This window comes from Camelus dromedarius, chromosome 3 (genome assembly GCF_036321535.1).
Source record: "Camelus dromedarius isolate mCamDro1 chromosome 3, mCamDro1.pat, whole genome shotgun sequence".
NCBI lineage: Eukaryota > Metazoa > Chordata > Mammalia > Artiodactyla > Camelidae > Camelus > Camelus dromedarius.
This window is the reverse complement of record NC_087438.1, coordinates 112,906,564-112,921,409: the sequence shown is the minus strand read 5'-3', so window position 1 is coordinate 112,921,409 and position 14,846 is coordinate 112,906,564. Positions and strand designations below refer to the sequence as shown.

At 38.8% G+C, this 14,846-nt stretch overlaps 1 protein-coding gene across 3 annotated transcripts in view; it reads left to right on the top strand.

Annotated features, from left to right (window-relative positions):
• Positions 1-356: 356 nt before the first annotated feature.
• Positions 357-14,846, top strand: part of RNF145 (ring finger protein 145) — a 51,862-nt gene continuing 37,372 nt past the window's right edge. The window contains exons 1-3 of one of the 3 annotated variants that reach the window (XM_064484510.1): positions 357-675; positions 6,125-6,327; positions 14,075-14,183. In XM_064484510.1, coding sequence (XP_064340580.1) covers positions 6,144-6,327; positions 14,075-14,183 — 293 coding nt within the window. In that variant the 5' untranslated portion in view covers positions 357-675; positions 6,125-6,143. Of the gene's footprint in view, positions 676-2,028; positions 2,048-2,163; positions 2,183-6,124; positions 6,328-14,074; positions 14,184-14,846 lie in introns of those variants that run through there. The other 2 variants (XM_064484512.1, XM_031449424.2) reach the window with 2 other exon arrangements.

Below are 14,846 nucleotides of genomic sequence, written 5' to 3'. Positions count from 1 at the left end.
ATCAGCCCCTCCAATTCTCCTACGTGGTCCTGACAGGTAAGTGTGGGTGTGAGCGCGTGTGGCTCCTGGTGTTTGGGGAGTGCGAGAGCGCACGTGTGTCAGAATGGCGCGTGTCACAGTGCGCGTGCAGGTGTCGGCGTGGTACGCGTCTCCTAGCAGCCGGAGCCCGGTTGTGTGGGCTGCGGGAGGCGTGTGTCTCCCTCCTACGTACCGGAGGCAGCGCGGGAACCACCCAGCCTGAGCGATTGTGAGTGAACGCGGGCGCGCGCGGGCGCGCGCGGGCGGGGGAGGGGCGCCGCGCTGGCAGCGCCGCGCGCAGGCGCAGAGAGCGGGAGCCGGGTCGCGACCGCCGCAGAGCGCCGGGGGCGGGAGGAGTGAACCGAGGAGGCCATGGCCGCCGCCGGCTGCTGAGGAGCTCGGCCCGCGAACGCCTGCCGCCGCGGACGATGGTGACCGCACGGGTCGGGCCGCTGCCGCCGCCGCTGCCGCCGCCTCCCAAGACGCAGCATCCAAGGCCCGGCGCGGAGGAGCCGCCGCTGTGAGCCGCGCCGTCCCGGTCCCCGCCGCCGCCGCCGCCTGAGGAGAACGGGAGGGCGGGCGAGAGAGCCGAGGAGTTGCGGAGCCCGTCCGTCCGCCGGCGGCGCCGCCCCGCGGGAAGGGAGGCCGAACCCCGAGGTGACCGAGCCGGCTGCCCCCTTTCCACCCCGGATCCCCGTCCGCATCCCACAGCCTCAGCCCCCTCCCCTTCTCTTTCGCCCTCCCTTCCCCCATCCGGTTGCTCCTCCCCCCCCCCCCCCGTTCGCCTCCCTCTTCTCAGCATCCGTGGCGTCCACATCCCCTCATCACCCGCAGCGCCCCCTCCTTCCCAACCGCCAACCCCTCCCGCGGTCCTCCCGGCTGCCCCACCGGCTCTCTCCGACTCTGCCCTGATCTTCTGGGGCCGCGCGCAGAGCCCCCTTTCCCAGCTCCCGGGCCTTGTCCGCCGCCTCACCACCTCCCTACCCTCCTGGAGATAGCCCTCATCTCCCCCGGCATTCCTAAGATGCCCTCACTCTGAGCGCTTCCCCAGCCCCTCCCCAGTACCCGTTTCGAGGCCTTTTCTAAGCCCCTTCCTGTGCTGCCCCTTTCCTAGCTGCTTCTTTCCAGCTCCTTTGCTCCAGTTCCCGCTTCCAACTTTCCCTCTTTTGCGTCTTTGTCCACTTTGCTTCCAAGCTTCCCTCCCTCTTTTCTTTCGCCCTACTCTTTGGTTTGCGCAGCCTGAAACTCAGCCTCCCCCCTTTCATTCGATTTGAGGTAGTTTGGGAGTGCGGAAAGGCCTGCGAAGTCATTCTTGGAATGGGGACCCATTTGCTCTGCATCCCGTCTGTCAGTCCTTTTTTTTTTTTTTTTCTTAACAACAGTAAGACCGCTCCTCATCTCTTACTTTTTGTCTCCATTGCTTCCTTTTCACACTTGCCATCCCTTCTGTGTTTCCTGTTCGTTTCGGCATTTCCCACCTGAGGGACCCAGAGACCCTTGCCCTCCCTTCAGGAATGAGTCCCCTTTCTGTTCGGGGATAATGAAGTTCGCCCGCGTCTTTCTTCGGAAGCTTTTGGGTGCGTGGCACGGCAGAGCCAGCACCCTTGGCCAGACAGGAGGGAAGCTCCCTGGCACGGGCCTCTTTCCTGGCAGAGTTTTTGTGAACGTAATCCTCTAGCCCCGCGGCGGCAGCGGCCCCGCTGCTGCTGCGCTGCCTGCTTTGCAGCGAGCTGGTTTGGGGTTACTATAGTTCAAACGCAACTGAGATCAGCAGTCGTGGGGGCGGGGGAAGAGGTGCGGGGAGAGAGGAAGGGGGCTTTGCAGTGAGAAGACATCAAAGATTAATGGACGGCTTTGCATCGCAGTCTGCAGTAAACAGGAAACTAGTTGGAAAGGAAAGGAGAGGGGCTGTGTGTCTGTTTATTTTTTAAAATACGGAGTGTGCAGTTCTGCTGAATCTTGAATCCTGCCCAAAGGATGAGCTGTCGGTGCTGCAGTCGTGACCCAGGCTGAGCGCCCAATGGCAGAGGTAGCAGTTTTTATTTCCTCTGTCTGGCTGCTTAAGTTGAAAGACGGCCCTTGTATTCAGAGTGGACTCCCTGTCTTTGCCGCTTTGGAGATGACCAGAAACCACAGAATTGCTAGTAGTTTATGTGGAAATCAGGTACATACAAAGTTAGCTAGCAGTGAGTGGGAGTGGGGAGGACCAGCTATATTTAAAACGTGTGCCAATGCTTATGTAAGAAGTGCGTTCTTCTCCCGGGTATCTCAGTTTTTGGCTGAGTTTACTTATGATTTTAGGCTTTAGCTCTGCCCTCAAACATTTTCAAGGCTTACCATCCTAACATATGGACAGCCAGAAAATCTGTCTTTCTTAAGATCGGGTTTAGCTGATGGTAGATTTTTTTTTTCTTCAAATTGGATTGGACAAAGAAAGGAGACTGATGATAAATAGTTTTTGTTTTCCTTGTGCTGAGGGAAAAGGTAGAAACTTTAAGGCTTAAATTATCTAAGTATTGTACTGAATAATTTTAAATTGGGTTATATTGCATTCTTTTTATTTTATCTAGGAAATGTGAATTCTGTTCATTTTTGGGGGAAGGTAACATTTTCCATTTCTGTTTTTTATTTAACATAATTCTTCAACAGATGAGCTATAACTTTAAAGGCTTTTGTTTTTCATATTGTTCAGGGTGATTTATTTGATTTCTTCACATTCAAAACCAAAATGTAATGTTTTCAGGAAAGTGTAGAATGAGGTCCCTGTGTTTCCTAACCCACAAACATGAATGGTGAGCCTTACAAGGTTATACTTGCACAGGACATTCTTGTGTTTGTAAGTAGCAATTTGCTGCTTCCAAGCCTGAGGAAGTCATTTTATGAAATTGTGTGATCCTTTTTTGGTTAGCTTTTGTTGAGCCTTTTTTGCTGTTATTGGCAGAAAAAAAAAAGATTTTTTTAAAGCTGTTTTACTGTGTAAAGCATCTTTAGGTTTGAGTCACACTTAGTTTTCATTACTTGCTACGACTGTGTTGGAGTGTTACTGTCCCAGTTCTTTTCACATTTCAAGGAAGAAATTTAAGTCTTGAATGGAAGGTAAAATGTATGTAACTGAACAAGGCGTAAAGTATCTTATGTATTTGGCTTTAGGGAGTGCCAAGCCTTTGAATTTTATTTGCCTTTTTCTTTTCTGCTTGTTTCCCAGGATTCTTTGGTACTGTTTTGGTTTTAAGATAATTTTGAGCTCCCTCTGACTTAGAATATGGTCATTAGCTCTGTCCAACAATAACTGTAAGAAAAGGTTAAATGAGGCTTGAACCAAACATCTTAGAAGTATACCAAGAGAGAAGTCTCCATTTGTGTTTCATGTTTTTAATGTAGTGATTTGGCAGATGTGAATGATTTCAGATAATATGCAAATAAGATCTATTTCAGCATTTTGTTTAGGTGTGGGTTTAGTGTGTGTGGTGTTCGAGTGTAGCGTATGGTATTTATTTGTAATGGTCACCGCCCTATCGTGTGCTACTTCTACTGTAGAAAGATTTAACATTTTAAAGTTTTAGGTGAAATGTGGGGTTTTTTTCCCCCTGTTTTCTTTCCACAGCTCTGGTGGGTAACTTTTTAGTTCTGATTTTCCATGTATTAAATTTGTTTGCTCCATGGCTCTATACATGGCCAACTTGCCAATGACTTGCTAAAATATCACCCACATAGGGAAATAAATGAAACATTTAGTAGGCAATGTATTTGTTATAAAATGGGCATATTTCATTCTATCCAAGTCCTTCTAAAGAATTCAGAGATTTGAGTCTTGAGTTTACCAGGCAGTAGGGTTTAAATATCTGTCTTGAATATTCAACAGCTTTAGGGACCCAGGATTTTCTTTTTATTCTTGTTCTGTTTGTGAGGCAGGAGTAGTGGTAATTAAGAGGGAACGTGTACCATTCTGCTAATAGCCTTCTTTTGTAGTAGAGATACGGTCCTCTGTAAGAATTTGGGAGATTTTTTTTTTCCTTAGCAGTTAGGATCGTGATTTTTAGTGCAGGATTGGTTATTTTGTTAGTTTAAATTTTTTTTTTTTTTCACCTTTTTAAGAGCTACAATAGTGAAAGTGGGCACATTTAAAAATAACAAAACATTAAAAACAGACGAAGGCTCTAAATATTAACTCAGTAATTGTTCCTTTTTGGTTACTTACAAAAGCAGTAGTCATATATATTGGATTCTAGAATACGGAAGAATACTTACTTTTCCATTATAGACTAAAGCCTGTTATTGATATTTTTATCTGGGTACATGGTAATTTTCACACGTGACTGGTGGTTCGTGAGAAAAATCTATCATTCGTGTACTTTGAAATGAACTCCCAAGAGTGCTGCATTGAGTTATCAGTTTGACCACCAGAGTAAGTAGTTACTTCCTGTGTATTTCCTTAAGTCATCTAGATGGCTTAGGCACATTACACTTTTTACCAAGAATTTTTTTTTAAGTGGTCTCACTCCCACCAAATAATACACGAGTATTCTAAAACATTTGGCAAACAAAAAGACAGAAGGGAATAAAAATCACTACAGTGCCACTGTTGAAAGGATGTTAATATGAATATTTTGGTTTATTATTTCCCAGAATTTTTTTTCCTTAATAATATCTTGAGCTTTGAGAAATTTAGGTTCCTAAATGGTGCAATTTGTAATAAATGTTGATTAGAGATTTTTTTCAGTGCTTCTTTCCCCTTAGGACACAGCTATTTGGTTGTGATTCTCTCACAATATTATCTTTTCCTTATATAGGAAAACTATTTAAGCGCTCTTGTTTATTTAAAGTAATCAGAATCACAGTATTTATTTATAAAAATGTTAATTCTGTGTTATTGGTAGGATATATATAACATTTGGGTTGTGGGAATGATAGATATATAATCAGGTTTTCAGTGATTGAAAACCTCATATTAATAGTGTGCTGAGTCGAGCTGCCTTTTTCCCCCCAACTATCTGAGCTAGGAGGCTATGAAAATTAGAGGGTAAAATGGAAATACCGACAAATATTTAACCATAGCATAGCAATCTGTCACTATAATTTTCTGCAGAAATAAATGTTTTCATTTGTCCTGTAATGTCTGAAATTACTGCCAAAGCTAGAAGTGTTTAGCTTTCTCAGCAAAATTCTTAAAAGGATATTGTCAGAGCCAACATTTCAGAATTATACTTACTCCTAAAATTGTCCTTTACCGCTTTTGTTTGCTCTATTCTCTTTCCCATAATTCCTTGGATTATTTTGGAGCTCTGTCATACAAAGCAGTATTGCGCTAAATTGTCCTTTTAGATAGTAGATTGTGTTGGAGACCCTTTATTTCCTTCCTTTTTTCCCTCCCATTCCACCACATCAGCAGCTAAGGAAAGACAGGGGCTGCAGACTCACAGTGCCTGACTTCTTCCATGTGCCGGCATGTCTGTGTGTCAAGGGAAGAATTTGATGTGCATTTTCCTACTTTGAAGGCAGGTTGTGGGGATTTCAGACTAACAGTTTAATGATTCAGGGAAACAATATTGCAAATATCATGAGTTCTCTGAATTGTGTCTCTGTCATGGAAATTCAGTAATTCAGTTTTGATTGTAAGTAATAAGGAAAAGGATAGACTGAGATGCTGTGCACTGAATGTGCAGTTATCAATTTTTTATTGAATAACAGGCTTTTTCATGTAACAACCATTTAAAATTTGCCCTCTTTTTTTAAAAACTGCATAAATCTCAAATAAAAATAGGAGTGAATTTTTCTTTTCAAGTGAATTGAACAAAGGCTACAGTGTTCTTATAGGGCATTTTGTTTTTAAGTGCCTAGATTTGGAGTCAGGGGCTTTTTAAAAATAAGTTTTGAGGCCTAAACATTTAATCAGAATCTTAAAATTGAGCAGACCTGGGAGAGTCAATGGGAAAGCACAGTACAAAGCTGATTTCTTAAATATTTAGAGGTAGTAGATGTGCCTAAGGAGCTTTTTATGTTGTAACATAACTTTGGTGTAGTATGTGACAACCCATTCGATTCATAAGAGGTTATCTAAAAGATACTTGAGGTGACTAATTTTTATGTATTGTCTTTTGAATTTTAGATCTGCTTCAAGAACAAACATGGCTGCAAAGGAGAAACTGGAGGCAGTGTTAAATGTGGCCCTGCGGGTGCCAAGCATCATGCTGCTGGATGTCCTGTACAGATGGGATGTCAGCTCTTTCTTCCAACAAATCCAAAGGAGTAGCCTCAGTAACAATCCTCTTTTCCAGTATAAGTATTTGGCTCTTAATATGCATTATGTAGGTGAGTGTCCATGTCACCTTTTCTTACCTGTTAGTGAGCATTCTGATTTATTTTATGTCTTTGTATATCCTTGAATTTGGGTAAAGGGAGGTCTGGTTACCTTGAGATGGCAGTGATGAATGTTTATGAATCTTGTTTATAGTGTTATTTGTCTCTCCACTGCATATGAATCATTAGGGCCAGAGGAGAACAGACAGTGTTGGATTTATTTTACTGTATGAAACTAGGAGGCAGAAGAAAACATTTTATTTCTTAATGTATTTTTTCTTCCTACTTTACTGAGTTAAATTGACATACATAGAAGAAAAAATTTTAGATTTTAATATGATAAAATTAAATAATGAGAAATACTTTTCCAGACATTTGGCTTGTTCTAATTTGTTATTATTTTGGGTTTTAGTAGTAATTCAGAAAGTAAGCTTTTTAAAATGCAGTATTCTTTATTGTTTCAAAACATTAATATCGTTTGAAGATAAAGTATTAATTTCAGTTAAATGAAATGTGAAAAATGGTATAATTTTTTTTGTTTGTTTTTGGAGGGGGTGGGGAGTTATGTTTATTTATTTATTTACTTAATGGAGACACTGGAGATTGAACCCAGGAACATGTGCATGCTAAGCACATGCTCTACCACTGAGCTATACCCTCCCCACCTTGGTAGTATTATATTAAAAAAATAACTCCTTGAAATAAAATGGATATGATTTGGAGTTAGTGGTAGAAGTAGGGAGGTTAAAGAAATTAAAGTCAAGAAATACAGACATGAAGCAGATATCCATTTAGAATAAAGTTACGATTCTTAATTTTTATGTTAATTTTTGGTTTAAATGTGATAATAGAAACAGTATATTTTCATTTAACATTGTTATTGCATAACTCAAGATGTGGTTTGAATGATGTACTGTAGTGGTTTTATTAATATTTTTGTTAGTAGAATTGCCTCTCAACAAGTATATGTTTTTTAAAATTGAGAAGGTTATCTTTTATAAAATTGTGAAGAGTTGTCCTGTCTCTGTGAGATTCATTTTTATCTGTAGGACTCTCTGGGTTCCAAAGCTCAGTGCTAAGAACCCCTTAACAGCTCTAGGAGATTACCAAGTAAGTCATTGTGGGAAGGAGTATGGTATAGGAGAAAGGGCGGTGCACTAAAACATCTAGGTATAATAAACTCACCGCTCTTTGTTGGCACTACCTTGGGAAAGTCTCTGCAATGAGAAGATTCTTTTATGCTGCAAAACACTGATTCTCAGCCCTTTATTAAAGGCTTTGTATGTTAGCTAATTTATGGAAAATAATTCCAGTCTGTGGTAAAAGAACAATTGGGTGCTTGGCTTAGATTTTTGGCTTAATCAGCAAAGTAATTCATACTGTGGTTTTAAAAATGTGCTTACCTTATATATTATTTCTTAATAGATTGAAATATTTATTATTAAAATAGCTGCTTAATAACCAGAAACATTAATTTTAGAAGTTGATTGGGTTCTCTTCAGTTGAAATTCATGCTCACTGGCTTATAACTTTGGGAACCCAGCTGAGCCTTCTTAAATACACTTAGTGCATGCTAGGTAGGGTAAGCTCAGAGATTACTTGGGTAAATGCTTACAGCTTGAACTGTTTTTTTGGTTAGAGTAACCTCTGTGTCGGAATATTATGTAGTGTTTATGTAATGTCTCAGTGTATAAAATTTTACCCTTAAATAAATTTTTTTAATTGGTAATTTATATTCAAAAACCAGAAAGCATAAAAAGTATACAGTAAAAAGTGTCTTTCTCCTATTTCTGTTCCTCATCTACTAAGTTCTCACTCTGAGTCCCAACAAGTAGCTATTTTTATTTCCTTGTGTGTAATTCTAGAGATATTTTTATGTATATGTAAGTAAATATGAATGTATATTGATATATATGCAAGTATAATATATAAGTATAAATGTATATATTCCCCCTTTTTGTACACATAATACACGTTGTTCTGAACCTTTTGTTTTAACTTAATGATGTATCATAGAGCCACAACTGCTGCTTTAAGATACTCACTGTTTTTTCATGTTGATACTTTCTGTTCTGCCAAATCTTAAGGTTCTGATTAAATGTTGAGGCCTCTTCCTCCACCCACCCTCCAATTCTGTTTCATAGTGACTTGGTACCCTTGTATGGCTATACCGTAATATAGTGAACTAATTACTTTGTTGGAGGACATTTTACATAGCACTGACTTCTGCTATTTCATTTAGTGTGATATTGAATAATTTCATATAGCCATAACTTATACAGGTGCAGATATAGCCTTGGGATAAGTTATTAGAAGTGAAACTGCCAGGTTGAAAAGTTTATACGTTTGTTCTGTTGGTCAGTACTGCTTTCTATAGGGTTTTACTGTTTTGTACCTCCACAAACAGTGGTTTAGAATTCCTGCAGTCCTACACGCTTATCAAAACAGTGTTATCAGACTTCAATATTTGGCTGCCCAGTGGGTAAAAATATGGATGTTTTTAAATGTATTATTCATTTATATTTCTCTTATGAGTGAGATTAAATTTATTCACATGTTTAGAAAAATGTGTATTTCCTCCTCTGAGAGTTGTCAGTTCATGTCCCTTGTCCACTTTTCTATGGGATTGTTAGCCTTTTCTTATCAGTTTGTGGGAGTTTGATATATAGTAGGGAAATAAACCCCTTTGTGATGAGTTGGGATTATTTTTTCCAATTTCAGTTTTCTAGATTTTGCTTAAGATTTTTTTGACATGCAGAATTTGTTTTTAATGTGATTAAATTGATCATTTTTTCTTTTATAGCTTTAGGATTTTGAATCAATTTTTTAAAAACCTCAAGAAATAAAAAACCCTCTATTTTTGAATTTATTAAGAATTCTATCACATGTTATTCCATTATTTTTGTGGTTTCGTTTTTCACATTTAAATCTTTGCTCCATTTAAAATTTATCTCCACGTATAGTGTGTTTTTTATTTCATTTCTAAACTTTGTTTCTGTTCTTTCAGTTTGTCTATCTTATTATTGAGGATTTAGATTATATTTTACTGTCTAATAGAGTTAGTCTCTTCATTTTTCTTTACTTCCCTCTCAGTTTTTTGTTATTATTAGTTTTCTACATTGACTTTAGAATTATCTAATCTTGTTCCAAAAACATACAACCCTGTTGACTTTTTGTTGAGATTGCATATTATTAAAATTTTAAGTTACGATGTAGAGAGAACTTAAAGATGCTAACTCTTATTTAGGTAAGAACACAGATTTCCTGTGTTCAAGATTTCTTTTGAGTCCTTCTGGAGTGTTTTAAAGTTTTCTTTATATAAGTCTTAGATTTTTTATTGTTAAGTTCATTCCTAGGTATTTTATCTTTTTTATTACTGTTGTGAGTTATTTCCCCTTTGTATCCTCTAATTGTTATTGAGAGCTTAAAAGTCAAGGTAGAGAGTGTAATGTTTGAGTTTATGTAATAGAATTGTACCTTCAAATTTGGAAACTTTCCAGTATGGGTTCTGTCTGAAAACAGCAAAGAGAAGTGACTGTCCAAATGTAATTGATAGAATGTTAATTGTAGAATTGTTTTGCAGAGTATAGGATATTAAAAGGGGAATAGAAATAATATTTAGAGGGTAGAGTGGGGCCATTTGTGAAAAGTCCTGAATACGGATATTAGGTATTGTGCTTAATTTGGTAGGTAGTGATGGGTCAGTAAGGGGTTTAGAGCAGGTGAGCTGCATCTGAAAACTGGTTAGATAGTGTTTTGTAGGATGATGGATTGGGGAGGGGAGAAACTGGAGGTAAGAAGATGAGTTAGAATTTTAGGCAGGAAGTAAGAGAGCCAGAGCTAGCATGGTAGAGTTGCACAGGAAGGAGTGGACATGAGAATAATTCTTTTGAAACTGCAATCACTAAAATTATTAGTGACCAAAAATAAAAAACTCAAGCTTCATTTGTGTCCTTATTCTGAAGACCTTTCCATGTTTATGAAGGTGTTGGCCACTTCCTCTTTCCTAAAAATGTTTCTGGATTCTTCTAACTTACTGATCATTCCTTCTGACTCTCTTGCTGTATTTTTTGTTTGGGCTTCTTTAGTGCTGACATTCCCAGAATTTGTGTTTAATTTTCATCTTTTGTTGTTTGGGTGATCTCGCGTAGTTTTGGCTACAGATCTCTGTGTCCACTCTTCACTGCTTTTTTGACCACCTTGGTCTGGGGTAGTGTTCCTCCGCTTTGTTTCCATGGTACCCAGTTCCTACCGCCACCATAGCGCTTACTGTGCTGCATTCTAAGGGTCCATGTACTCATCTGTCTTCCTAACTAGATTGTGATTTCCTTTAAGGTAGGCATGGGGTTGTCTCTTATCTCGGTATTCTCAGCACCTAGTTACTGCTTGATGTTGAATAAGTGAATTTCTATCTACCTTTAAATAACGTCACCTAAATATTCTATAGACACCTCAGCTTATCATCAGTCACTGAACTTATCGTCTTCACTTCACCTCAAACCACTTCCTCCTTGTGTATTTCCTGTCTTAATAGCAAAGCCATTGTCTTGATTACCCAAGCTAGAAACGTCAGAACATCTTGAGTTCCTTGTTCTCAGCCACTCATCCGTAGATCACCACTAAGACCCATTTAAGTATGTATCTTAAAGCTGGCCCTGCCAACTCCATACCCAAAGATACTGTTTTATTCCATGTCCTTATTTTTCCCCCACTAGTAAAATAACCCTTTACATAGCAGGAATTCCTGTATTTTGTTAGGAAGATTCATCAGTCCTTAAGCTGGTTGTCATTTTTAAATGCTGCTTGTCTTGTTTTTTAATTAAAAATTACTGTTGGGTTAGCTTCATCATTATCAATTTAGTTGGTTGTGGTTTGTTTGGTTAATCCTGTAGCATGAATAGTGATGCATATTTGCATAAGCAATAGTTCTGTATTTTTCAGATAACTAGAATATGTATCCAGTTGACCCTAGAACTGTGCAGGTCCACTTATATGTGGATTTTTTCCCGGGAAATACATACTACAGTACTACACAATCTGCAGTTGGTTGAATCTGTGGATGTGGAAATGCAGATACAGAGAGCTGACTGTGAAGTTGCACTTGGGCTTTCTGCTGTATGGAGGGGTTGGTGCTCCTAACCCCTGCGCTGTTCAAGGGTCAGCTGTTGATTGTCATTCAGCTGATTTGTTCATACTTCTCTTGTATCAGAATAAGTATTCTAAGTATCTCTCAAAAATCTTCTTGTGTGGTAAACTTTGTTTTCACGAAGTTATTGTTTCACTGGAATGTGGAAGTAGGGGTGTAGGTGAGCCATACAGTTTTTGTTGTTGTTTTTTTGTTTTCTTACCTCACCTGAATGGTATCTAAAGGATTTGAGAACACTAGCGAGGCTCAACTCCTCATTATCATCTACAAGTCTTTATACTGAGGCTTTAGCCACATGTTCTGTTGGCATCATCTCCCAGTAACTTCCCAGTACTCTTTCTGTTTACACCAAAATCTAGTGTAGCCTACAGAATTTACTGTCTCCTGAAAGTATCCTTTGTGCTTTTATGATTTTTAGACTTGCTGTTCTCTTTTCTTGGAACATTTCCCCTTTTTCTTAGCCTAGTAAAGGTCTGTTCACTCCTTGAGGTCCAGGTCAAACGTAACCACTTTACCATAGCCCTTCTAATATTTGTTTATTAGAGCACCGTATTGTCTCATACTTTTGTCCAAGTTTGTTTTTTCTCTAGACTGTGATTTCTTTATTTTTTATTCTTTGGATTTTCCATGTCTAGGAATGCATATCTGTCTTACTTTACACATAATAATGTTGGTTGAAGGAGTGAATAAACAAAAGAAAGAATGAAATGTGTATGTTTAATCTAGAGGATTTAGTAGTTGGATTTTATGAGACGTGTAGGAGAGGGAAAAGATAATGGAAAGGAAAGGAGAATGATAGTTCATTAAAAAACAAAATTTAAGGAAACATTTAATGCAATAGACTGATTATAAAATCCTTCAGCCACAAACATTGAAAATGCTTGCTAAATATAGCAAACATCATTCTAAATACTTCTAAAATCCTGTGAGATAAGAATTAACAAAATAAATTGGGGGAAATTATTTTTAAAAATGAAAAGCAGATAGAAATCTGTATCTCTGGCTTTTGCTGGATTGTTCTTAAAGTTAGGATGTGTGGGAAATCCAAATTCTACCTCTTTAGTCCCTACCACACCACCTCTGTTTCTTTAGCTTTGAGTGTGGTCGATTCAGCATGGGAGAGACATTAGGTGCTAAGAAGGAATATCTGTGTGCTAATAAAGACTCATTCATAAGAGGAAAATGAAGTTGGACCAGATTTTGAAAGATGTAGAATGTCAGGCTGAGAGATTCAGAACTTTCAAAGGTTTCAGAGCATGAGAGTTATCTGAATGAAAGTGATGGTCTGGGGAATGTATTACCCTTATACCAAAGCATTGGATGAATGAGGATGGAAAGAGACTGAAAGAAGAATAGAATTTATTATTATAGAACAGAGCAGATTAGGTTGGGACATAGGGACTGGAAAGGTGGGGCAACATATGAGAGACCTGTTGAGCAGACTCAGCGGGACTGGGTGATTAAGGATGACTCAGGTTTGAGTCAGAGTGAATGGGATGTAGGAGAGTGAAAGAGGGTGAGGTGATGTAGCTTCCTGAGGGAGGAAGAAAGGAATGCAGTTTGTCCTTGGATATGAGAACATTTAAGTGGAATATATCTCAGGCATCATAGCTATTAGATGTCTACCTCGAACAGGACATTATTAGGTTTTTTGCTTATAAAGTAGGTTCTCAGAACTGTTGCTGCATCATCTGGAATGGTATATTTGAAACAACAAGATAGATTCCTTGGGCTAGATACTCTAAATAGAGGAAAGAAATTGTTCAGGAAATTTCCTATGTTCGTTTGAGAGGGTGAAAGGAAAGAGGAGGGGAGGGTTTAGAGGGTAAAAGGAAATCCATGTCATAGAGCCAAAGAATAACCATTTTGAAGGTAGTTGCCTCTGCTGCCGGGACAAGAATAAACAGGATGTTTTAAGTTTGACAAGAAGGTAATTGTTGATTTCCAAGTTTCTTTAGACTGGAAGGGTAAGGGGGGGATAATAGATCGTTAGAAAATAGGCACACTGGACAGATACGTTGGTAACATGTCAGTGGAATGAGAAAAATAGGTAATAGGAAAAGGAGAAATCAACATGGAAAGCAGTTTTTCTTTAAGACTGGGGAGAAGAGCCCTGCACATCCTTTAAAAAGAGAGGTAAGGACACTATCGAGGGAATGATTGAAGATAACAGGAGATAGAGGGTCTTTGGAGTTGGGAAAAATAAGATCTGAGTCACACGGAAGGGGCAGCCGTAGAGAGGGACAGTGAGACATCCAGTTCTCCCTCTGGGACTAGAGAATGCTAGAACTGATGTAGAAGAAATAAGGAGACGAGGGTAGATGATGAGAAGAATCCTGTTGTACTTCTGTGTGATGTATTCGATTATATGTATTCTATATATATATAGAAAAATCTACAAAGGAATAGAAAAATGCTTTATATTTTCAATAGAAAAATCCATTGTGATTTTACTATGCTAAACTTACTTTGGTAGAGAAGTAAAAAACCTCAGAGTTGTTGAAACTTAATTGGAAAGTAATTTAACTTTAAGCCTTTTTTATTAGTGTAATTAATTGGGAGACTAAATTAGAATTGTATTTTATTTATATCTTTCTTTAATTTCTACTACAGGGTATATCTTAAGTGTTGTGCTGCTAACCTTGCCGAGGCAGCATCTGGTTCAGCTTTACCTATATTTTTTAACTGCCCTGCTCCTCTATGCTGGACATCAAATCTCCAGGTAAGAATGTGCCCCATTTTTTAAATGTATGCCTGAATTTAAAGTTTTCCTTTACCAGTAAAATATTTTTCATGAACACTGTTAAGAAGCTGAGGCTTTGAGGTGTCCAAAACAGGGTTTTTGATACCTGTTTTCTAAATAAATACTACTGTACCATTAATAGCTGTGGTTATGCCTCAAATTTTATTTCTGCTTTTAAAAACAATCTTAATATGAAATGGGCCTTAAGGCTATGTTTACAAAGATACCCATGAACTTTTCTGTATTACCCAAGACAAGAATTTCCAAAGACAGGCTACAGGAACATGTTAACAATTAAGGACTTCCTTCCTTTCATCATTTTAGGAAGTCTGTTTATGATGCATGAGAATCAACAAAAGATGCAACCGTGTATTTAGCAGATGGTTGATATAAATTATTTCACAAGATTAATTGTATAGCTCAGAACTTCTGCCTCTTTAGAAGTGTTGTTTACTTATCTAAGTCTGCTGGTACTAAATGTAAGAATTTGGTCTGCCAATGAATATGAGCTTCCTACTTTGAAGCAGACTGTTAAAATGCAGGTGACCAAAAGCCACACAGTAAATGTCATGGAACAGAATCAATTTGGGGGGATAATATTTCTTTTGTTCTGATTGAAATGCATAACATGATAAAATGTAC